Here is a 25,337-nt window from a genome sequence, read left to right on the forward strand (position 1 = left end):
CAGCGGTACCGCTGGTCCAAGCTGGCTTGCCTATTTATTGTTCTGCCAGCCTGGACTGGGGCAGGCAGGAGGAAATAGCTGGTGTAAGACATGTGGAAATCTGTTGTTTGAAACTTGGGTAATATCTATATCAATCCTGCCATAGGAACTTAGGACAGCGGCTAAATCTTACCAGTCCAATATATGTTTGACTTTATAATTGAACGAGGCAATCTCACATTTACTTAAAATACAACCTTTCTATACATTAGCATTCTCCACTCCTGCCCCAAAGTCTTCCTTGATCAGAGTCATCTAAATTCAAACACTTGGCATCATAACTAACTCTCTTTAACACTCCTTACCCAAGCATTTTAATCTATACAGTTTATATGCCACCCAGACCACAGCTGTCTAACTTCTGTTCAGGCAGATTTGTGGGAGGCTATCAGATACCTTGATGAAACAATCTGCCACAGTGTCTACAGTGTATCATTCATCTACCGGTATAACAATTATCAATGAGGGAAAGGAGAGGCAGCTGGCGTGGCTTATGTTTAGTAATCCCTGCTGGCCTGGCAACTGTGGCTTCCTCTTCCAGGCGCTCAAAACCAGTGCTTTAATAACGGGCTCCTGAATCCTACCATGATCGACACGTGCACACTGGCATCAGACAAGTGTTCCTTGACAGCAGGGCTTTTTTTAAACAAATATTCGTTGGACTGAAGTGGCTTGGATTTTGCAGGGCATATACCTATTCTCTCTTACATAATACAAATATTCTTCCATAATAAAGCCCAACTGTCTGGCTATCTTACAAGCAGATTTTCTTGGGGCCATGGTCTGTGCCTCACTTGGCCAAGGCCCTCCAACAGCCTTGAGGGGTTTTGCCTGCCACCTGTTCTCCCACCTTGAGATCCAGTTCTTGAGATTATTAGCAAATTGTTCCCTGGAAGGGTCCCACTTGCCATCAATGAGGATGGAAGCTTCAGGACAGGTAGAACCAGGAAACTTCGTCGTTTCTTTAGTATCTCTCTGCTTTGCCCTGGCAGTGCTCAGAAATGCCTAATGGACACATTGCTGTTTCTAGCTTTTCTTCTGGTCCAAGGTACATTCACAAAGTCCCTCAGTTTTGATGGAAGCTGTCAGCTGCTAACAATCTTTCTATTCAAACTAACTTACTACAAGAAGATCCATAGTTTATCTTGACGTGAAACGGGCACGGGGCCTTTTAGAAATGGAAATGTATATACTCTGTCTCTTCAAAGGAATTTCAATGGAATTTAGTAGAAAGATAAGTTAGATGTGTTATTCCACCTGGGAGGTTATAGTCTAAAGGTGGGAATTTAAGTATTCAGGCTAAACTTGAAATACCAAAGTTAAATTCTTGGGTGGGGGTAGGGGGAACTATACAGCGTTTAATTCATTTGCACCTGAGGGCGGTGTGGTAGAATTTCAAAATGCCAGATGTCTAAAAAAGTACTTCTATTCCTTCACCCCCATCACTCACATATTTGAGTACATAAGTGCCCACGTGCACACACACACACGACATACATACGTACACGCCTTCCCTCCCTCCCTCTATCCCCCCAGACCTCACCTGGTTGATAACATAGATGCCATAGTCTAACTGTTGACGCTGCAGGATTGGGTGCAAGTAATACAGCCAGTACTTGAGGTGTTCCTGCCGGTTGCGGAATGGAATGATGATGGCCACCTTGTGAGGAGAGATGCAGTCTATGGGGCTGTAGCGACCACCCAACTTCACCTTCGGGTTCTGCTGCTCCACAAGCTTCAGGTCCACAGGTATGTTAAATTCAATCAGCATGGGGCCGACTAGAGAGGTGGGGGAAAGGAGAAGACATCAGGCTCCAGGACTGCCTCAGGAAGCCATCCCTGGGGAGGCCGTGTGGCCACGGCAAAGGCTCTCAGGCCAAGCACGAGGTACCATGTCCAGCACCAGCGCGACCAACCATCTGGGAAAACCTTTCAGTCCCAGCAAACCCAGACAGCCGGTCACCCTCTGAAGCACTCTCCTATCCCCAGGACCCACTCAGACTCTTACATTGCTCAACTGAAAAAATGGAAATGGAGTAATTATTGCTCAGATTTCCGGACAAGCTGTTGTAAGGATCAGAGAGCACGGTTGAGAAAGCACTTTCTTAGAAATTCTGACATTGAAACTTAACTCTGCCACCTCCCAGCTGTGTGGCCTTGGACAAACAACTTACATCATCTCTCTGAACCGAACCTAGTTGGAAGGGAAGTGTGCGTGTGTGTTGAGGAGCTCAGTGTTGAGGAAATCAGCCTAAAGTCAGAAGGCAGCAGCGAGTGGCACGGGTTACCCATGTCTGGGGAAGGGATGTGATGCACGAATGAAACAAACTTGATGAGGAGGGACTGGAGGAACTCGGGAAACAGAGAAAGAACAGCCAGAAGGAACACCAAAAAAGAATGCTTAGATAAATAGTGGATGAAGAAGGAAGGAAAAGTCGGGGGAGACTCCACAAAGATTCTGTCCTGGAAGAACATGGCTCCAAATGAGAGAATTAAGTTCCCTAGTGCCTCAGATGGCAAAGAATCCTCCTGCAATGAGGGAGACCTGGGTTCGATCCCTGGGTTGGGAAGATCCCTGGAGGAGGGCATGGCAACCCACTCCAGGACCCTTGCCTAGAGACTCCCCATGGACTGAGGAGCCTGGCAGGCTACAGTCCATGAGGTTGCCAAGAGTTAGACACGACTGAGCGACTAAGTATAGCACAGAAAAGTAAGAGAGCTGAGGCTTAGAGAAAAAACTGATGAGACCCAGATGGTGGATTCTGAGGTAGTGGCAGGTTAGGCGAGGAAAAGGTCAAAGTCAAGATTCAGATACAGGAATGAACGTCCCCGCCTCCTAAGTAGAAACAGGTGGAGCCGAGAGAAGACTCCAAGTCTGAGGACTGCTCCTGCCACAGCACACAAGAGGAGGGCAGGAGAAAGAGGCCCAGGGACAGACAGGGGATGGTGGACAGAGTGAACATTTCAACATATTCCCCGTAGGCCAGACTTTCTCAAAGTGGAACCACTAGTCCCAGTAAGATGCTCAATGGAAAAACAGGCCCCCCTGGCCAAAGAAGTCTGGGAACCTTGCAAACTAAATCTTGCTTCTGGAAGGTCATAATGCACACCAAAAGCTCTGAGGAGCTGTGCAGTTAAGAAACCCCATTCAGGGACTTCCCTGGTGGTCCAGTGGCTAAGACTCCACGCTTCCAATGTAGGGGGTCCTGGTTGGATCCCTGGTCTGGACACTAGCTCCCACATGCCACAACTAAGAGCTCCCAGGATGCGACTAAAGATCCCACGTGCTGCAGTGAAGATCAAAGACTCTGGGTGCTACAATTAAGACCTAGAGCAGCCAAATAAACTCTTTAAAAAAGAGAAAGAAACCCCATTCACTTTATCTAACCCACCACTTCCTAAACTTACTTAGCCACAGAACCATTTTATCAGTGAACACGCTTTGGGAACCATTACTCTAGCCTAACCAACTTTACCTGTGGAGCAAACCATCCACAGGAACAAAGGAAGGAAACCACACACAACAGAACAGAGACCAGACCCTGATCTCAAGCTCAGAGCGAGCTCCCCTGAAATATGCTGGTGAGGACCACCCGGGGGCCACTGCGGCCCTCTGGTGCCCTGCTGGCTTGTCAATGGCATGTGACTTTGTCTGAGCACCTCTCGTCTTCATGGATCACTTACTCTCCCGAGATGCGGCAGCGCAAGGAAAGGAAGCTATGACTCGCTCCTCTGGCCTGTCAGCAGGTGTGAACCTGCTGTCTCTTCTTCCTCTCACCTTTCCTGGATCCCTGGGACTCCTCACCACTTCCCTCCCTAACACCGACCCAGTTCCATCCTCAAAGGACCTGCTCCCAATAGTCCTTTTTCTTCCAAGACACAGCTCTGATCCTACCATTTTCCTGATAAAACCCTCCAATGGCTCTAAGGCCATGATCTTAGACCATGTCAGGTTAAGCCTCTTAGCTCCCCCTCCCTTCCCGCCCCTATGAACTGTGTCTGTGCCCACACTTTCCCCTCTGCCAGAAATGCCCTTCCCTCTTTCCTCTAATGGCATCGAGAGACCAGAATCTTCAAACTGAAGCCCCAATCCAGCCTTGTCCTTTATCTCTACTCCCCACAGAGCTCAGATGGCAGACCCCCTGGGCAGAAGGGGATCTTTAGGGATCAAAAGCCCTGGTCTCGGACTTCCCTTGTGGCACAGTGGATGTGGATCCACCTGCCAATGCAGAAGACGTGGGTTTGATCCCTGGTCCAGGAAGATTCCACATGCAGTGGAGCAACTAAGCCCACGCACACAACTACGGAACCTGTGCTCTGGAACAAGAGAAACCATTGCAAGGAGAAGCCCCTGCTCTCCACAACTAGAGAAAGCTCTCACGCAGCATCAGAGACCCTGTGCAACAAAAACAAAACCAAAAAGCCCTGGTCTCTTCCTAGCCACGCACATGGTCTCTGGAGGAACAGAGGCCTCACAGACCAGTCCCTCCCATGACTGCCTGTTGCCTCAGCCCCAAACTCCCATGGTGCCCTCCAGGGAGTAGGTCCTACGTCCTAGAGCTAAGGGGTCGGCGTGACCATTTTCTTCACACTGATCATCAAAATCAAGTGAGGCAATCAGTAAAAATATGGAATCTCAGGCCTCTGCCCTAGGGAGTCTGACTTGTCAGATCTCAGGAGGGACCCATGTAAATAACAAGCAGCCCAAGCAATTCTTTCTGGACAAATTGGGTGGTGGGGAGCGGACAGGGCCAGCCTGCACATCTTCACAAGCTTGGGGCCTTCAGGGAGGTAGTAGCCCTTTCCCACGAGGTCCCGCAGGCCTGGGTTGCCCGACTCCCCAGCCGTGGGCACAGCCTTCTGGGAGGCCCTGATGCACAGGGCACTTGTGAAAAACAAGAAGTAAAGATCGGTGCTCAGGTTCTTCTCACTTCAGAAGGCCCCATGACATCTGCACTCCATCCACGGCCTGCCCCACCTTTGGTTCGGAAGATGCAGCTAAACATATCTTCATTTTCGGGAACCCAAAGGGCATCTGGACTGTCACTCTACCAACTTTCTCACAACTTCTGAAACCAACCCAGGAAAGAGGTATTTTACACTTGGGCTGCCTGGCCTCCCTGGAGCAGACACCTGCAGGCTTAAAGCATCTTAATCTCGTCCCTTCGGTGGCTCTAGGAGGACAGCGGTGAGGCAGAGTTTCCTGGTCACGAAAAGGCTGCCTGGGCCCTAGCTCAGCTCTGCCAGTGACTTGCTGGATGATCTTTGGGTGACGACCATCCACTCTCAGGATACTGGTTTCCAGTTGTAAATTCCAGGGGTTGGAACTCAAATGAACACTTACTTAACCTTATCACGTCCACCAACCACCACCACCACCACCACCTAGGGCCAACCAGCTTCTGTTCCAGAGTTCCTTCAGCAACTGATAACACTGTCCACCCAATTATGGGAGCAGATAACCTCCCCCCCCCCCTTCCTTTAATCCCAGAGTGCGCACACACACACACACACAAGGTATTAATAGCATGTGACCACCCATCCATGGGAACCTACTCAAGCATCAAGCCAGAGTCTTTCTGAAGTGTTTGTTTAATGTAAACATTTCCTGTGGTGTGTCAAGGCCACTTTCAATTTGTTTCAATCAATACTTTCTGGACATCCACTGTGAACCAGGTCGGGGAGGTGGGAGGTGATGATGGGATGGACATGACAGTTCCTGACCTCAAGGCACTCCCTGCTGAAAAGGGCAGGATCCATGTGAAAACTACCCTGGCTCAAGGCTATCTAAGGGACTGGCTGTCCCAGCGACTCCACACAGAGCTTGATCACCAAACAGCCTCTTCCCACTCCCTGCTCCTCCCTGTGCCCCTCTTACAGCCCTGCCGTGTCTCCCACACAGATGCGAAGAGTGAACCCCAGCCCTTCCTGCCCAATCTGACAATTCTTTTCCCCACCTTCCCCCCTTGAAGCTGCCACTGCTCTGAGAACCCTCCAGCTCACAACCCTGAGATGGGTCAGGGCTCAGCAGCCGTGGAGGCTCCCGACCTGGAGCCGAATGCCTTCCTGGGTCTGGAGCCAGGTGGGAAGCCTCCCCAAGTGCCCTACTCACCTCCTGCCATGTGGCAGGGGCTGTCCTGGGCAGCACACCTGGCTCTGTCCTAATGACAAAGTCTAAGCGCTCAGACTCCAGGAGGGCAAGTGACCAGCTCTGCCTGGAACCTCCGGGACTTGCCAGCCAGTCTCAGAGACACCGTGGGGGCCTCGGGGAGAGGCGCGAGGAGGAGGCAGAAAGCTGAGCCAAGGCCCCCTTGCTGGGTGGCGCATGGCGGTGCTACCACAAACCCTTGGCCCCGCTGGGTCGGCTTGTGTGTTTTCTTGGCTCTGAGAGCTGGGAGGCAGGGTTACGTAAGCAGATGAGCAGATGTGAGCCTGTCCTCAGCTCCTCCTGCTAAAGCTCCGCCACGTGGGCCTCTCAGCTGGGAGTCCAGGTCACGGCCTTGCGTGTAAGTCGCTCAATAACTTCAATGTGTGAGCTCAACTCAGACAAATTCCACTGCTCCCTAGCCCAGCACAGCAAACCTGAACACACACGCACCCCTCGTCAGAAGCCCTGCAGATCAAGAGCCAGCCCAGCATGGACGCCCTGCCACCTTGCCAGCCAAGCCACTGATTCACTCCTCTGGGATCAGCCAAAGAGGCTGGAACATCCAGTCACGGCTTCCCAACTGAGCAGCTGATTGGTCAAGACAGTCCTTGGCCTGAAGTGGGGTGATGACAATGGTTCACCAGCCCGAGATGGTGAATGTAAATGGTTAATGTAAGGACTATGTGGGGCTTCCCAGGTGGCTCAGTGGTAAAGACTCTGCCTGCAATGCAGGAGCCACAGGAGACGCAGGTTCTTGGGTAGGGAAGATATCCTGGAGAAGGAAACAGAAGCCTACTCCAGTATTCTTGCCTGGGAAATCCTATGGACAGAGGAGCCTGTGGGGGCTACAGTCCATGTCTCAACACGACTGAGCAATTGAACAACAAAAGATGATGTAAGTGGTCCTTCATTAAGCTCAAAGCAATCAGTATATCAGAATGCCAGTTCTTCCAAGAGGAAGTACTTCTTACTCATTAAATGTTAAGATCCCCTTTCTTTTAGGAAATGAGCACAGTGGATTTTAATGTTGGATTGCTTGTTTTTTAATTTAAATTAAAAAAAACACACACAAAAAAAAACACCCTTACTTGGCAACCAGGGGTCAGGACTCCCCACTTTAAAAAAAAAAAACTTTCCTGAGTGATGAAATTCACATTTTCGGGAACTAGCCCATGCCCAGAACTTTGTGACTCAACCAGCTGAGATGTTGGAATATCTTCCTTGGCCAAGCCTCAGACCTGACAACATGGCACAGCCCCTCTTCAAACCATCCCTCCCGCAGCCCACCCCTCAGCTCCCCTGCAGTGTTGCTCCTCAGACGGTTGTTGTGGGTGAGCCATTTTCCTCTGTACCAACCTTCCAAAGACCTGATGTAAGCTGGAAGCCAAAATAGGTACTATCAAATCCCCAGGCACAGGAATGACAGCTGTCTGCAATGGTCTTATCAACCCACGGTGCCCCTTGTGACTGCAGACTAGAAATGAGAAGCAACGTCTACTGCAAGGGGCTTACACTAAACCGTCTCTCCAACAACTTCGTTATCACCAATCCGACAGCTGCCTGGCCACAGCTCAAACATCACCTCTCCTCGGAAGCCTTCTCAGACCACTCAAGGTTGGTTCTTCCTCTTCCTTTGTTAAGGACTCGGAGCACCATGTCCATTTAAGCACGCACCTAGTTAGCACACACCACTTGCCAGTTGGTGCCAGGCATGCAAGCAGTGGGGGATGGGTTAAGAAGAAGTCTTTGCCCTTGGCCAGGAGGGAGACGCAATGCAAATACAATGCTGAGGGTGATAGTGGTGAGAATAGAGGAAATGGCACAAAGGAGGGGGAGTCAACTCTGGGGCCGGGGAACAGAGTCAATCAAGGAAAGCTCTGCAGAGAAGCAGCTGACTCCACTGGCTCCCTCAGCTCCACCCCGGGAGGACAGTCATGAGTGTCCACTTGGCTGCCATGTGTCCACTTGCTGGACATGGAGTACGCCAACAAACCTGAGCCGAATGGATGGTGCGCAGCTGTTCTCCCTGCCACCAGTGCAAGAAACGAAGAGGATTTCAATAAACCTTGAGAAAATGTGACGAAGGTTTAACGTACAAGAAAACACGAGAGAACGTGATGGAGGAGGACAGGACAGAAAGCCACGAGATGGGACTGCTCATGGTTCATGGTAACCATGTCTCACTGGATTTTAAAATCCAAATCACAAAGGCTCCCAAAGTACTGGAAATCATTTCTTAAACCAGATGTTCACGCTCCTTTTCTTTATACTTTTGGGTATATCTTTAAAATCGAACAGTAACTATTTAAAAATATAACCCGAGGTCAAGAAGTGTGACCCCCTCCTTCTTCATCCCTTTCCCAATAAAGAAGTGTCTTCCAAAATAAAGACTTCAAAACATACAACTCCATGACCAGAAAACAGGAATCATTTACTCTAAAGGCTGGCCTGCTGAGTCTCAGACACACTGCATGCAGGACACAATGTCAACACCCACTTGTTTTCTGCCAACTCATCATCCAAGTTGCTATTAGACCCTAAGGGGAAAAACACTTTTTCAACAGGAAGCTGAGCACATTTGTGGTCTCAGAACCCTGCATTTGGGGGCACATAGAAAAACAAAGTATTTGCTCAAAAAAATAAAAGAGCCTGCCAGAGCAGGTCTACAGAAGAGAGCCCAGGAGGGCGAGGGGAAGCTGGACAAGCCGGACAACACAGTGGGGCCATCCATCTCTGTGCTGAGGAGCGTCCCTGCCACGCGCCTGAATTACCACATTGAGTACCTCTTCTAAAATATGACCTGAAAGTGACCTGGCCAGGAATGAACCTCAGTGGAACTGCCTATTCTTGTGCCCTGCTCTCCCTCCCACTAAATTCCCACCCAGCCTTCACATTTGCTTTATTGCATGTGCTTTCAAGATATTGTTAAGGTTTCCATCTACTGCAGAGGTTCTCAAGTTGAGGAGTACATAGACAGTCATCTGGGGAAGCATGTAAAATCGCAGATTCCTGGATCTTCCTGCCCAGAGCTTCTGATCTGGTAGGTCTGGGGTTGGGGCCCAGGACTCTGCCTTTCACAAGTACTCTAGGTAGCATTAACATAGGTCCCTAGAGTATAGTTTGAGGAATGCTGGTTTGCAGGCTCACCTGCTAACCACCACCTCCCTCCCACCCCCATGAAGCTCTAAAGAGTGAAGCACCAAGAAAAACAACTTATGCTCAGGAACTACTGCATATCGTTGCTCTCTGACGTTTTACTTGTGGCTTTTGCAAAGCGACAGACGAAATGGCTATGCTGGGTTGCCGCATCTGAATATCTACATTTTAACTCTGCCTGAATCTTAACTTTTAAGCTATATTTTCTCTTTCTCTTGTTTTATTTATGTGGATCCTTTTTCACAGTGTGTAGTCTTGCCTGGAGAATCCCATGGACGGAGGAGCCTGGTAGGCTGCAGTCCATGGGGCTGCGAAGAGTCAGACATGACTGAGCGACTTCACTTTCACCATGCATTGAAGGAAATGGCAACCCACTCCAGTATTCTTGCCTGGAGAATCCCGGGGACGGGGGAGCCTGGTGGGCTGCCGCCTATGGGGTCACACAGAGTCGGACACGACTGAAGAGACTTAGCAGCAGCACTCTTATGCTATTTCAAAAACCTTTGTGAAGTAGGCAAGGGAACAGTCCTTCAAAGTTCAAACTTTGAATTTCAAAGCTTTTCCAGGGTCCTTCAGGCCAGCTGGTCTGTGCTCCAGATGCCTACGAACACTCTTCACCTACCAATGTTTCAACCTTTATGAGCCCGCATCCAAGCCCCCCGGGAGGAGGGTGCCTGTCTATCTACCTGCTTCCTCTAGCAGACCCTTGTCTCCTTGAGGGCAGGGGCTGTATACCATTCCTTTTGAACTTGGAACAGTTTCTAAAAGAACAGGCTGTACAAATGTTGGTGATCCCAACAACACATTCAGCTATGAACTAAGAAGCTGAGTTAGCAGAATTGGGAGCCATCTTGCCTATATGATGCTTGAGAATCTAGCTGTTGTCCTAATTACACACCTACACCCAAGGTGACCAAGGGCAAGAAAACTCTCCCTTCTGAGCTCTAAAGATGCCTTTGGTTTCCAGGTATAGCACCTAATTCATGACCTACGGGCAAATCCCCCACCCTACATTTTAAAATGAGTTTCCTCCAGATTCTAGCCCTATAATTTTAGACACACTGGTAGTATACAGCCTCATCTTCTAAACAATATATTGCTATTTCCTCATCTAAACCTCACACTGCCACATCAAACAGGTGCTTCCCCAAATACCACTTGATCCTTGAGAGAATAACTCCAAAGTTCAAAGTCTAACACGGGTCGTAAAATCATCAGAAAAGCCTTGGATGTTCACCTGGTCCAGGATCCTATTACCAAGGGCACCAAGGACTAAACCTAAGGGAGTGAAGGCAAGGTCAGATTCCATCACCTTGAAGGGTCAGGATCCACCTTGAAACAGGCCCCTTGGATAATCCTAGCAGACCAGGGCTGGAGGGACCTTGAGAATTATATTTTAACCCCAGTGTTACACAAAGGACAGAGAGCCTGATAGATTTCTGCAAGGACACTTAAGATTTGCAAAAGAGTCATCCTTATCATCTCCTTATTAATCCTTTAAGGTTCTAATGATCATGGCTATATCTACACAGTGGGCAGCAGATCACAGCTCACGTGGCCCTTCGCTTTCCCTCCACTGTGCCCAGGGGGATAGTCCATCTCAGAACTCCAGGGTTCAGAATCCATGGGGATTCTGATTCAGGGAGCCTAAAAGTGAACCCGATGTGACATCGCTGATCTAAACCCTTCTCGTGTATTTCCACACATACATGGTCATGGTCCAGAATTCAGAGTGGGCAGTAGAAACAAGGATAGAGAACTAGGGAGCCCTGGGAGACCCCAGGACTGGGGGCCTAACAGTACACATCTGTCCTGGGGTAACCCAAGGTTTCTACAGGCACAGAGATGCATGGCCTGAGATCAGGAAGCAGTGCCCAGGGATCAACGCTTTAACAGCCCAGTAAACAGGTTTCCCAGCATTTGTCCTCTGGGGAAAAACTGTCCCAGGAGGAGTTTCTGCTTTGTTTGGTTCCAGCCCAAACGCACACTTCCTCCTCACCCAGCCCTTCTCCTGCCGGGCTGGAATTTGCGGAAACTGTGCCTGCCCGCCGTTATCACTACCAGGAAAGGCTTTGGAAATTCTGTTAGCCCCAGGATGATCCAGCTGTATCTCTCTCCTCTTAGAACCAGAGCACTTCTGGAAGGGATGATTTGAGCTTCTCAGAAAGGATTAGATGATACAGGCCTGGGTGTTATTTTCAGACCTTCCCCTGCAGGCAGAAGTGGCCTCCTAGTCTCCTCTGGGTCTGACACTATCAGCCTGGAGCCAGCAGTGGGTAGCCCAGGGCCTGCCAGGCCCAGAAAGGCGGGAGCCACACTTCCCTCCACTCCTCCTGATGACTTTCCCCTCCCTGGATGCTGGGGGAGAGCACTTTGCTCTGCACCTTCTTAGGCCATTTGTTACAAAAGGTGTGGAAATTTGACACACGGTTCTATAGGGACCAAATGCAATTTCCGAGGGAAGCAGTTCAGTGGGAAAGACCAGGTTTAAATCCCTACTCCAGAAGTAGAGAATGGACGCGTGGGCAACAGGAAGGACGGCACGGATTAGAAGAATGGCACTGACAGACATACACTACCAAGTGTAAAATAGATAGCTATGGGAAGCTGCTGGACCACACAGGGAGCTCAGCCCCGTGCTCTGTGATGACCAGAGGGGAGGGATGGGGGGTGACTGGGAGGGAGATCCCAGAGGGAGGGGATACATGTATGCTTATAGTCAATTCACTTCGTTGTACAGCAGAAACCAACACAACATCGTAAAGCAATTATACTCTAATAATAAAATTTAATAAAAAGGCAAAAAATCCCTGCTCTACCTCTGAAAAGCCACAGGCATGTTTCACCCTCTCTGAACCTTGTCTTGTGATACAGCACAGTGCCTAACAGATAGTGGGTTTACAACACAGAGTTGCTGAATAAACATATGAATAATACCTGCGTGCGGATCTTACATTCTAAGAGGCAAAGTCATTCTTAACAGAAATCAATAGAGGCTAAGAAGTCATAAGACAGACTGCTGTGGAGAATCACCAGAGCTTAGTCATACCAGCACATTTAAAATGTGGAGGGACTAAGGGTATTCACGTAGTTATAGAAAAAGGGTACTGGTAAGAGAAAGCACAAAACAAAGGGGGAAAAAGTCTTCCATTCAAACAAAAGATAGCATGGGCAGAGTGAACAGATAAAGGACAGATTGAGAGAAGAGACCTGTAATGTCTGAGACCAACAAGAGATTAGTATGCAGGATGTATAAGGAAATCTTACGTATCATCACGAAACCACAAGAGCCCCTTTGAAAAAACAGCGAAAGAAGAATTATGAATAAGCAGTTTACCAAAGAAGACTCCCAAAGGCCATCAAGCATACGAAAAGATGCTCCAGCTCATTTGTCATCAGAGAAAATCAAGTTAAAACCAGAGCTCACCCAGCATATCTAATCGTTTGGCAAAAATGAGGAAGTTCGTTAAGGCTAAGTATTTGTAGAGAGGCACAGAGACGCTCTGCTCTCCGCTGGTGGAGATGTAAACGGGGGCAGCTGGTCTGGAGCTGTATCTGGCACTCAGGGAGCAGCATAAATCCACACACAGGTCCACAGAGGATATGGAGAAGGCTGTTCCTTACGTTAGGATGTGTGCAGGTAGTGTGAGAGTCTGTCATTAACGGAGAGAGAAAACTGGGATGAACACCACAGACACTAGATTACACATGGCAACGAGGATGGACCTTAAAATCAAGGGTGAGTGTCTGGAGCCCAGCTTCTGGTTTCTAAACACCATCCTCTGTTAAAAAGAACAAGAGCTCATTGGAGAAGTGGCTGATTCCATGGCCGAGTCAGAATGAACAAGAGGAGGCTGGAACATCTTGATTTGCCTGAAAGTGAAGGAAATGCTCAAAGAACAGAGAGATGTGCCAAAATGACACAGGAGCTAGCCTGAAAGGGATCTCGTAGGCCAAATCTGGGACGTACGTGCTTAGTCGCTCAGCCGTGTCCCATTCTTTGCGACCCGAGAGAGTCTGATCATTAAAATAAATAATGTTAGTGAAGAATTATGAACTACTGAACAAAGAAAGATCTGTAGCTCTTCCTCACAAGAAAATGCCCATTAATAAATGTAGAAGCAATGACAGAATTAGATCGCCAAACACCATACAAATAATCGATTCCAGTAAGAATCACTGATAGGTGCTCAAAGCCAATGGATGAAAGTTTGAGGAATAACAAGATATTCATGTAATCTCAAAGTAAATGCCCATAAAACACATTTTAATTAAAAGGGGTAAAATAACAAACTTGAAAATGGAGAAACAGCAGATGCCACCATAATGAAAAGATCAAAGTTCACTTGGCCAATAAAGACCAAATTAATAGCATGTGTTTCTACATAATACGTATTGAGAAGAACTCGGCAACATTCACCCAATACTCTTGCTGTAAATGCATAACCTGAACCTCACCACAAGGAAACATCAGACTCAAATTGAGGGGCCTTTATAAAACAACTGGTCTGTGCTCTTCAACAATGTCAGTGTCATGTAACACAAAGAAATGTCAGGCATTTTTCCAGATTAAGAGACTAAAGAGACATGATCACGGAATAAAATGCCTGCTCTTCAATTTCCTTTTAGTACAAGGACAATCTTGGGACAAGCGATAAAATCTTCATAAGGTCTGTAGATGGGATAATAGAAAATTTTCAATGTTGATTTCTTGATTTGGTCATTGTACTAACCAGTTATATTAAAAAATTCTTGTTTTTAGGAAATACACACTGAATATTTAGGGCTAAAAGGGCATGAGTTGGAATATCACACATGCACATACATGGAGAGAAAGAAGAAAAAAGCAAATACAGCAAATGTAAACGTTTGGGGAATTCAGGGGGATCCAAAGGCTATCCCTGACAGCTCAGTTGGTAAAGAAACCGCCTTCAACGCAGGAGACCCCGGTTTGATTCCTGGATCAGGAAGATCCCTTGGAGAAGGGAAAGGCTACCCACTCCAGTATTCTGGCCTAGAAAATTCCATGGACAGTCCACGGGGTCGCAAAGAGTAGGACACAACTGAGCCACTTTCAAAGGCTATCCAGAAATTCTCTGCATAATTTTAACAACTTTTCTATGAGTCTGAAGTTATGTCAAACGTTTTAAAAATTGAAGGAAAAAAAAGAAGAAAGAAAAAGCAGAAGTGGGTAAAAAAAAAAATAGAATCAAAATGAGCTATAAAAAATACCATTGGGACTTCCCTGGTTGTCCAGTGGTTAAGACTATAAGCTTCCAATGCAGGACGGCACACAGGTATGATCCCTGGTTCGGGAACTAAGATACCATATGCCACACGGCATGGCAAAAAATAAAATAAAATGGTTTATAAGTTAAAAAATATATATATACATATACTATGTGATCCACTTACATGGCATTCTCAAAAAAACAGTAATGATCAGTGATTAACAGGGGTGAAGGGTGAGAGGAAAATACGACTACAGGGGGATTTTGGCTGGGGGTGGTGAAAAAATATTTTACATCTGGATTGTGGTAGTTTTATATATATGTGTGTATATACATATAAAAATTCATAGACCTGCAAACCAAAAAAGGCCAATTTTAGGTATGTTAATTTAAAAAATTAAATTTTAATTAAAAATTGCATATATATGAAACAGTGGCTCCCATCTGGCAAGAGCAAAAAAAAGATACACATTAAACACTTTAATGCCCATGGTGGGGTTGGAAAATGGAAGTGGGAATGAGGATCAAAGAGAACAAATAAATAAGGCAAGAGAGTCCTTGATGATAAGAGGCTATGAAATAAAAAGTTGGATGGCTGGATGGAAAGGAAGAAAAGAAAGAAAAAAGTACATAAGGGAATACATAGGGGAGTGGTGGAGGATGGCGTAGGATGTGTCCTTCCAGGGTTGCACAGGGGAGAGTGCAGTTCTGGCCTCTGGACCAGACCAAGGTCCCTGAAGGGCTTCCACAATACTGCGGGGACAGGTTCATCAGCCTGACCACCTGACTCCAACCAACACTGGAGTACAACTCACTTCTCTGCTCTGACTTCTGACTTCACAGCTGCCTGATTTTACTATGGCTTCCCTTATAGTGCTGCCAGCAGCCAGAGAATGCTAAGCCAGTTGACAACAGTTTCAATCTTCCAGTAGCACAGCACAGCTTAGCATTCCAGCATGTAAATAAGTCTCATGGGGGTTTTATTTCTGAGTCAGCTGACCCTCTGATCAGTTTTGGAGCCCTGACTGCATTTCTGGATCTGCAGTGCTAGTTACCAGTACATCCTTCCCTCTCCAACTAGAACCAGACCTTGGACTGTGGAAAGCTTGCTGCCCTACAGGCCACCTGGGCAGTCAGCCAGCCATGCACTCCTGACAATACCTCTTTGGCATCAGGATCTCTTTGAATGCAGCCTGTTCCAATTTCTTCCTCTAAGGAGTGGAGATAATAATGTGTTCTCTCCACATGGTAAATGAGATAACACATATACAGTCTTATCACAGTGCTTAGCACTAATACATGTTCAATAAATATTACTTCGTACTCACAGATGTTCAATAAATATTACTTCATCTTCTCCCCTGACTCCCTAGAACTTCAAAGCATACAGATTATTACAACTCTGTAATCACAAGTGACTGAAATTTCACGTTTCTACTCTAATCCATCAGCATCGATGATAGATTTAGAGCTCAAAGGGTTCTGTGAGTATGCTATAAGGCTTCTTATAACATATGAGAGCTGAACAGTGATTCTGTTTGGTTTTTACTGTCAGGGACAAGTACTAAAATGCTAAAGAATCAGCTTAGAAAAGACTACCAAAAGAAATTTTTACAATCTTGGAAACATGAAGAACTTCCTAAGTGCCAAAACAACCTGAAGTCATAAAGGAAAAGAGACTTAGACGCATGACAAATAGAGAGATCTTATTTCCAAATGATATATTATAAAGGAGTAATATCCATAGTCTTAAAAACTTCTGTAAACATATTTTAAAACTATTAGAAAAATGGGTAAAAATATTAACAAGTAATTTACAAAAGAAATACAAATGGCCAACCAATACATTAACATTTGCTCAACACCATCAGTAATCAGAGAAACGAACTAAAACAAGATACCACATTTGACCATCATATTGATAAATGTAGAAAGAGTGATGATAAATATCCAGTGTGGGAAACAGGCAATTTCCATACACTGCTGATGAGTGTAAACTAGAGGACAATTTAACAGTATTTATTAAAATGTGGAAAGTACATGATCTTTAGACCCAAATCAATAACCTAACCTTCCACCTTAAAAAGATTTTTAGGAAACAGAAAAACAAACTAAACATAAAACTAAAGCAAAACAGAAGGAAGAAAATAATAAAGATTAGAGCAGAAATTAATGAAATAGAGAACAGAAAAATAACAGAGAAAATCGATGAACCCAAAGTTGGTTCTTCGAAAAGATCAACAAAATGCCATACTTTTGGCTAGACTGATCAAGGTGGGAAAAAAGAGAGACAGAGAGAGACAAAATTACCACACTTGGGAATGAAAACAGAAATACTTCTAACAACTTTGGAGTGAAAAAAAAAAAAAGGATTATAAGAGAATACTATGAACAACCATGCCAACAAATTAGATGAATTAGATGAAGTAGACAAATTCCTAGGAGGACATAAACTATCAAAACTGACTGAAGAATAAAAAGAAAATCCAAATAGACCTGCAACAAGTAAAGGAATTGACCCAGTAATCAAAAAGCTTCCTACAAATAAAAGTCCAGGCCCAGAAAGTCTCATTAGTCAATTTCACCAGATATTTAAAGAAGAATTAATACAAACCCTTCACAAACTTCTGAAAATTGAAGAGGAGGGAACTCAACCATCCTCCACCACTCCCCTATGTATTCCCTTATGTACTTTTTTCTTTCTTTTCTTCCTTTCCATCCAGCCATCCAACTTTTTATTTCATAGCCTCTTATCATCAAGGACTCTCTTGCCTTATATTTATTTGTTCTCTTTGATCCTCATTCCCACTTCCATTTTCCAACCCCACCATGGGCATTAAAGTGTTATTTACTTTGTCAGCCTGTGTTACTTTGATACCAAATTCAGACAAAGACATCAGGAGAAGGATGAAAAGGGAAACTACAGATTATTTGCCAATTATACTTCAATAAAGCTGAGGGAAAAGCTCTATAGATCAGTGACTCTTATGAACAAGAATTCTCAACCAAAATATTAGTAAACTAAAGCAAGAGGTATATGAAAAGGATGACATACCACAACCAAGTGGGATTTATCCCAGGGATTCAAGTTTGATTTATACCTGGAAAAGCAATCAGTGTATAATATACCACATCAATAGAACGACCAATGACAAAAACCACATGATCATTTCAACAGACACAGAAAAACACTTGACAAAACACACCAACACCTATTCATGATAAAAACATTCAAGAAACTAGGAACAGAAGGGAACTTCCTCATCTGATAAAAAGCCTCTGCAAAAATCCCACTGCTAAGATCATACTTAAAGACTGAATGTGAAAGACTGAATGTTTTTCCCCTAAGACCAGAAACAAGGCAAGGATGTCCTCTCTTACTCAACTATTCGACAATGTGCTGGAAGTTCAAACCAGGACAATTAGGTCAAAAAAAAAAAAGAGTTGCTGTGAGAATCCCTGAAAATAATGCAGATGTAGTACTTTTCCCATGCTTGGCATGTAAGTAAGATGCTAAGTAAGCATTATCTGTTGTGGGTGTGGTTGATGTGGTTTTTGCTGGAACCTAGAACCCTAGATTCACAGCAGCTCCCACTGATTGGGTTTTCAAGCTGACCGATTTACTTGTGATTTGGAGCCTAGCTATGGGAATTGCTGGGAGGGTCAGCTGGGTGTGGATTTGGCCAGTAACTGACTCAATCCTGGCTCAGGGTACACTGACAGTCACCCAGGTCTACATGGCTGGCCCTCATGGGCCAGCTGTCCTGCAGCCCAGACATTCAACTGTATTACGCAGGAGTTCAAGGGTACATCAGAATTCCCAGGCAGGAGGAGACACCAGGGAATATCCAGGCCAACCCCTTATCTCACTTAACAGATGGGTAAAGTGAGGCCTGGGGAAGAGAATGTGACTTCTTTCGGATCACTCAGTAGGCTGGCACCAAAACAGAACTTCAGGGTGTGGTATCCTGGCTTCCTACACCAGCCCCTGGGTAGACACAGGCTGTCTAGGGCTGTGTCTTAGTTTTCTAACAGGACAGTGGTACAGACCACTGGGTGGCCCAGCCTAAGCCCACCTATGTCCAGCCCAGCACCTGGTTTTTTTGTTTGTTTGTTTTTAACACAGCCATTCTTAACTCCTGTTCAGTTCAGTTGCTCAGTTGTGTCTGACTCTTTGCGACCCCATGAACTGCAGCACGCCAGGCCTCCCTGTCCATCACCAACTCCCAAAGTCCAGCCAAACACATGTCCATCAAGTCGGTGATACCATCCAACCATCTCATCCTCTGTCATCCCCTTCTCCTCCTGCCCTCAATCTTTCCCAGCATCAGAGTCTTTTCAAATGAGTCAGCTGTTCGCATCAGATGGCTAAAGTATTGGAGTTTCAGCTTCAACATCAGTCCTTCCAATGAACACCCAGGACTGATCTCCTTTAGAATGAACTGGTTGGATCTCCTTGCAGTCCAAGGGACTCTCAAGAATCTTCTCCAACACCACAGTTCAAAAGCCTTAACTCCTGAGACTCCATCAAATATCCAATGCTCCCTCCAGCTTCTACCCTGACCACTCAGCTACGGTGTAGTCTGTGATGGCCTCGACCCAGGACACTGACAAACAATGATCACCTGGAGAAGGGAACGCTGTGAATGACCACAAAAGCCTGGCACTCCTGACACATGGCAGCCCACACTCCAGGTTCCCAGTGCTGCAGATCCAACAAGGTGGAGGTTTCTCCTTGGGGCCTGGGGTAGGTCTGTTCAGATAAGCAGGCCACCGTCTCTACCAAACTGGCTAAACTCTGTCCCTAAACTGTGGATACAGGCTCAGTCTTCTTCTCCTGACTGCCCCGGAGCAGAGAGAAAAAACTGCATTTGAAAAACATTTTACTTGGCAGCCTACTTTGCTGCCTAGGGGATGTGTTGTGCATTGATCAGAATTCCATTACCAAGTACCTCAGATCATTCCATCCTCTTATCAACCCTCTGAGGTAAGGACGATCTTTCCACTTTACACAGGAAGGAGGTCTTGCCCTGGGTCCCACAGGAACAAGATGTTCACAGCAGCTCCGGCCCAGTTCCAAACGGACCCTGGGAGCACCCACTGAGTCACAGCTGATTGCTGAGGAATGCAGTAGAAGAGAGGACATGAGGAGGGGCTGCAAGGCTAAGGCGGCAGCTGTCACAGGCTAAAGGCACCTCGTCTACTTGGTGTAAATCTCTGGTCACTGACAGAGATTTAAAGTCATTCTAACATTTGTGCAAGTGGTAGGCTGGCAGGCTCCTGTTTGTCTACAAAAAAGCCATGTGTATGGGGTAGGGGTGTGGCTACAGGGTCAGAAACAGCAATTCCTGTTTGCAGACCTTGGGCTACTGATCAACTTATTTATATCCAATCTAATTTGAAGTCTTTCTTCATCTGGACCCTGTGTCTGGATCCCATAAACCAGGGCTGTCAGAGCAGAGTTCGTGCAGATGGGTTAATGGTCAGGTGCCCAGGCCAGTCCATTAGAGCCTAACATGGGTTCTGCCTGTGGTATTTCCAGCAACCAACCTGCAATGTGTGAGATCAACAGCATTGTAAAGCCAGGCTTTTAAAGCTGGGATCTGCCCCCAATCTACATATATGGCTCCACAAATAAGGAAAGGTCCTTATGTTGTATAAATCAACTCTTTGGCAAAGGTGTGTGAAGTGTAGAAAAAGCCACGTGTAAGGTTCCTCTGTGGATACCCAGTAACCTCAGCAGGACCTGCCCACAGGAAATGACTTCTAGGAAAAGCCTCACATCCAGAGCACCTGCAGGGTCTTACACAGGAAACTATACACACACACACACACAGCTGAGAGCATTATGAGACTCCAGATAAATCTGACTTTCCCTGGGAATCCACACTCTTTAGAAGTTAAAATCCCTAGTGTTAGTGGCTCAGTAATGTTTGACTCTTCGTGGCCCCCTGGACTGTAGCCCACCAGGTTCCTCTGTCCATGGGATTCTCCAGGCAAGAATACCAGAGTGGGTTGCCATTCCCTTCTCCAGGGGGTCTTCCTGACCCAGGGATCAAACCTGGGTCTCCCACATTGCAGGCAGATTCTCTACCATCTGAGCCACCAGGGAAGCCCCAGCCCAGGAATTTACTGAGCCAGCCAAAAAGTTCATTTGGGTTTTTCCATACCATCTTACTCCAACTTTTTGGCCAACCCAATAGAATTTAGGGTCTGTGGATTATTCCAACCCTACTGGAAAGCACAGTAGCAGTATGAACCAGTGCCGTAAAGATGGCCATATCCTCTGGTCTAGAAATTCCCCTCTAGGAATTTATCCCCAGGAAATAATTCAACTGAAACAAGAAGCAACATGCAGCAAAGATGATCTATGATGGGGAAACATGGGATATTGGACCTTAAGGGAATAAGCCCTAAGGATTTCAGAAAGGAGCCACAAAAGATAATTCGGGTAACATAAGCAATAGTTTATAAGATAATGCTGAACAAATATAGTAGAAGGCAAAACGGTTCCCACTATGGTTGCAACAGAGTAAAGTGTGTATGCATCTGGAAAGCATGCCAGTAGATGTATGGTTTTATTACAATGGGAAGGAGTAGAATTATGCATATTTAAACAGTGAATGTGGCGACACTGCACTTTCAATTGAAGAAGGAAAAGAAGCAGGAGAAGGAAGAGGAGGGGAAAGAGAGCAAGAGGAAGAAGATGACTAGGAGGAGGAAGAAGAGAAGGAGAAATTTTACAAAGTAAAAGCCAAAATCTTCACAAATAAGAACTATTAGTACTACCAATAAAAGATAACATATCTATATCTATCTGGTGGCTCAGACAGTAAAGAATCCACCTGCAATGTGGGAGACCCAGGTTCGATCCATGGGTTGGGAAGATTTCCTGGAGAAGGAGATGGCTACCCACTCCAGTATTTCTGCCTGGAAAATTCCATGGAAGGAGGAGCCTGGAGGCGCTACAGTCCATGGGGTCACAGAGAGTTGGACACAACTGAGCCACTAACAGTGCTACCAGTAAGAGAGAACATGTATTTAGAGCTTACTCTGTGTTAGGCACTGCTTCAAGCCCTTTTGTGCCTACTAACTTCACAGCATCCATGAGGCAGATTCTTTTATTATCCCCATTTTACAGGTACAGAGAGGATGACAACTTTCCCAAAGCACACAGCTAACCAGCATGATGGAAAGAAACACTGCCCATGCCATTTCAAAGGTCACCCACCTAAAGGCTTTATGCCTGCTTAGATAGAGATGACAGAGTCCTCAACAGAAGCCTCAGCACAAGACCCCTCAGGGGTGGGAAGTGAGCCCCTCAGGAGCTCCCACAGGGGGGTCACGTGGCACATAGAACCAGGGCTCCCCCTACAAATCCAGACTCCGGGAGGAAGAGGAAGAAGCGCACTAAGGACCAACAGGTGGGCTTCCCAGGTGGCGCTAGTGGTAAAGAACCCACCTGCCAATGAAGGAGATGTAAGAGACTCGGGTTCAATCCCTGGGTCGGGAAGATCTCCTGGAGGAGGGCATGGCAACCCATTCCAGTATTCTTTCCTGCAGAATCCCCATGGACAGAAGAGCCTGGCAGGTTATAATCCATAGAGTCACAGAGTTGGACATGAGTGACGCAACTTAGCACACACACTTCAGAGAGGGGAGAAGGGACCAAGGCAGTCAGGATTTGTTCGCAATGATATAAGCTAGAAGAACCAGAATTCCGAATCCTCGCTCCAGAGGCCCTTGAATGCCCCACACTCCTGCCACTCTTCAGACCACAAGCACCTTTTTCTGCACCTCTCCCCTTCTGCTTCCTCGCTCTGGGCTCTCAGTCTAGTTTCCTGGGCCTGCCCTTGTCCACACACTCCAGCTGCACGGCCTTCTCTCTCTTTTATCATTTTCCCTGCACCGTGCCTCAACTTCCTGTCCTCTCCTGCCCTGCTGGGGACGGCCTGCCACAGCTGAGACTTTGGTTATGGCACTCTCCCCGTATGAGAGCAACTAGAGATGACAACAGGCAGCAGACCCCCGCCCTTCCCAACCAGGGAGACTGTTCAACATGCTGAGAGACCTTCGTTTTGACTCCAACCCTGGCCCAGACCGCCCATCCGGCTCCCTGCACCTTCTCAGTGCCCTGGGAGCACCCGTGCTTCCTCTTATCTTTGTCAGGGTCTGTCCACCGCTGAGGGATGCCCCCGGGGTGGGGCCCAGCCTTTGTTCATGTCCATCTCCTGTGCTTCACAGAGCATATTTGCTGAATGAGCAAAGGAGTCCCCACTCATCCTCTTCCTGGGCAGGGGGCCTCCTGCCTTTGGGGTAAGTACTCAAGGCTGCCCATTCTGAGACAGGCAGGGACCCTGCCACGCCACCTAAGGTGCTCATTTGAAAGCCAAGAGCTACCCAACATCTCCACGCCAGTGTCCGAGCCTTCTATAACACAATACCAGTTACCCTGGGTCCGCCCTAACTGGCAGTCCTTTCCTGTTTTCTCAAGCAGACAGTATCCTGAAACACAACGGCAGAGCTGCCATTTCAGGAAGTCAAAGGCAAAAGGACGGTATGCAAAACAGGAGGAAACTTTTAAAGAAATGTTTAAAGGCATTTTCAGAACGCAACCTGTCATGAGGTCAGGCAGTCACTGAATCTTCTGCCAGGGTGCCTCCCCGTGACCTGGAGACCCATGTGGTGGGGCAGGAAGGAGCCTGACCTCACACCCTGGTGGTCACACTGGTCTGACACAACCCTGCCCTTCCCTCAGTGCAGCCTCCCCTTCGATAGCCGGGCTCTGTGCCAAATGACCCTGGGCAAAGTCCCAAATCCAAAGTGTGCCTCAGAAGGAGAATTTAGCTCCAGAGAGGACATTCAAAGTCGACTGACTTCAAAGCAGACACCTTGCAAAGAGCCTGAGTGCCAAGCTCTGCTGGTCTCCGAGGCTTCTCCTGACAGGACTTTGTGGGAACCTATAGATTCTCGTTTCCTGGCCCCTCTCAGATCTCAGGACCCTCTGGAGAGGGGAGGTGGGAGAGCTGTGCTGGTTCACTAGTTTGTCCCCACACCTCTTGCAGACACAGTCCTATCTCAGTCATGTCACCGGAACTGGGTTAGCTAACTGGTGCTCACCCAGCACCATCGCCCCAGGGCCACGAGGCCCGTAAGCCCAGTCCAGGGACTTGGCTGCTAAGGAGACAGATGGAGATATTACTGAGGAAGTGGACTCCTAGGACATCACGCCCACCACAGAGTCATCCTGCAGCCTGGCCCCTTGCCCCCACCCCAGGCACTTACTTCCTTGCACCTAGCTTTTAATCAGAGTTCTAGACACAGCCTTTATTCAGCAGTAAGTGGTACACATCTGCCACCACTAAGCAAACCTGAAATTCTCAACGAGTCTATCCTTTAGTAAGAATAGTTTAAAAACCAAGCCTTTTTCAAAAAGTGTTCATTCCCTTTTCTTCCTTTTCAAAAAACTCTATTTTGGAAACAATCCAAAAAGTATGTAAAGTTTTATGCATGAGCCTCACCAAACCACTAAGAAAAAACTGTATGTGTTCAGCAACAGTTGAAAAATAAAAGTTATACCCTTTGTTGTTTTTAAAGGTATAGGACCAAGCCCGTGATGTTAAGTGAAAAAATCCTGGCCATCAGGCTATCTAGATCTATCTATACCAATCTATCTGTCCATTTGTAAAAATTTATCAGCTAAATTCTTAAACATGTACAAGACAAACTTTGCCAACATGCCTGGTCTAGGTACAGGAATATACATGTGCTTTTCAACCTCTTTTAACTTCTCAAATATTTTTCAATGAGCCCGCATTACCTTTCACAAAAAGGAGGAAAAAAGATTACTCGCTCTTCAAAGAGAAAAAACAGGCAAAGCCAAGACCCACGGCCCTGGCCTCTGGTATCCTAGTGAGACAAATTCTCCTCCTCTCTCTCTCTGAGCTTTGTGAGGGGTTTGGAGAGGCGGCAGGGGGAAAGAGAAGCAGCTACGTTATACACCCAGACCAGACATTAAAATCCCTGCCAAAGAATTCAGCAACAGCCAATAATACAGCCCCTAGCCTGCATTTGTACAGGGAAGGGGCGGGCAGGGACAGGCTGAAAAGTGGAACCTGAAACACTCAGCGTGTGACTCAGCCATTCTGCCTCCTAAGGACGAATCCCTTTAGGCCACGTTCACCCAGAACCAGCTTCTTGCCAGGCCCTGTCCCCTGTCCTTCAGGCCACCAAGACCTTCCAACTTGGAGGTCTGGCCTTTAGAACATGATCGAAGATCTCTCTCCTTGGCCAGCGACTGCGCAGGCCCAGGTAAACAGAGAGGCCCCACAACGGAGGCTTTTGCAATCACAGCCACGGTCCCTCACCAAGTTAAGGGACAGGTGGAACCCTGTGGATGCCACCAAATCCAATTTGCACGCCCTGTTAGCTCCTCAGATGTCAGGGTCTGGCTTACAGTGATCTCATCACCTGGCCCACATGGGCAGTGCTAGAGGGAAAGGTAAAAAGATCCTCGAGGGAGTTAGCTCTAGGGAGAACCACTGTCCTAAAACAACTGGAATGCTGCTTAACCAGATAAGAAGAACTGGAATTGCCAGGTGGAAGTGGCTTCAAGCAGAATTTCCATCTCCACTTCATGAACGCTGATCAGGAAGTCAGGCATAGGAGGCAAGGTGGAAGGGGGTCAGTGAAGAAATCACCAGGTTTGACTTGACCACAGGATGCCTGGGCCCCCTTCACACATTGGCCCGAGCCCAGCTGAG

The 25,337-nt window shown here is 46.9% G+C and overlaps 1 protein-coding gene across 2 annotated transcripts in view; it reads right to left on the reverse strand.

Annotated features, from left to right (window-relative positions):
- Positions 1-25,337, reverse strand: part of B4GALT1 (beta-1,4-galactosyltransferase 1) — a 52,632-nt gene that overhangs the window by 21,358 nt on the left and 5,937 nt on the right. For both annotated transcript variants that reach the window (XM_068973692.1, XM_068973691.1), the window contains exon 2: positions 1,583-1,818. In XM_068973692.1, coding sequence (XP_068829793.1) covers positions 1,583-1,818 — 236 coding nt within the window. The remainder of the gene's footprint in view (positions 1-1,582; positions 1,819-25,337) is intronic.

Source organism: Capricornis sumatraensis, chromosome 6, assembly GCF_032405125.1.
Source record: "Capricornis sumatraensis isolate serow.1 chromosome 6, serow.2, whole genome shotgun sequence".
NCBI lineage: Eukaryota > Metazoa > Chordata > Mammalia > Artiodactyla > Bovidae > Capricornis > Capricornis sumatraensis.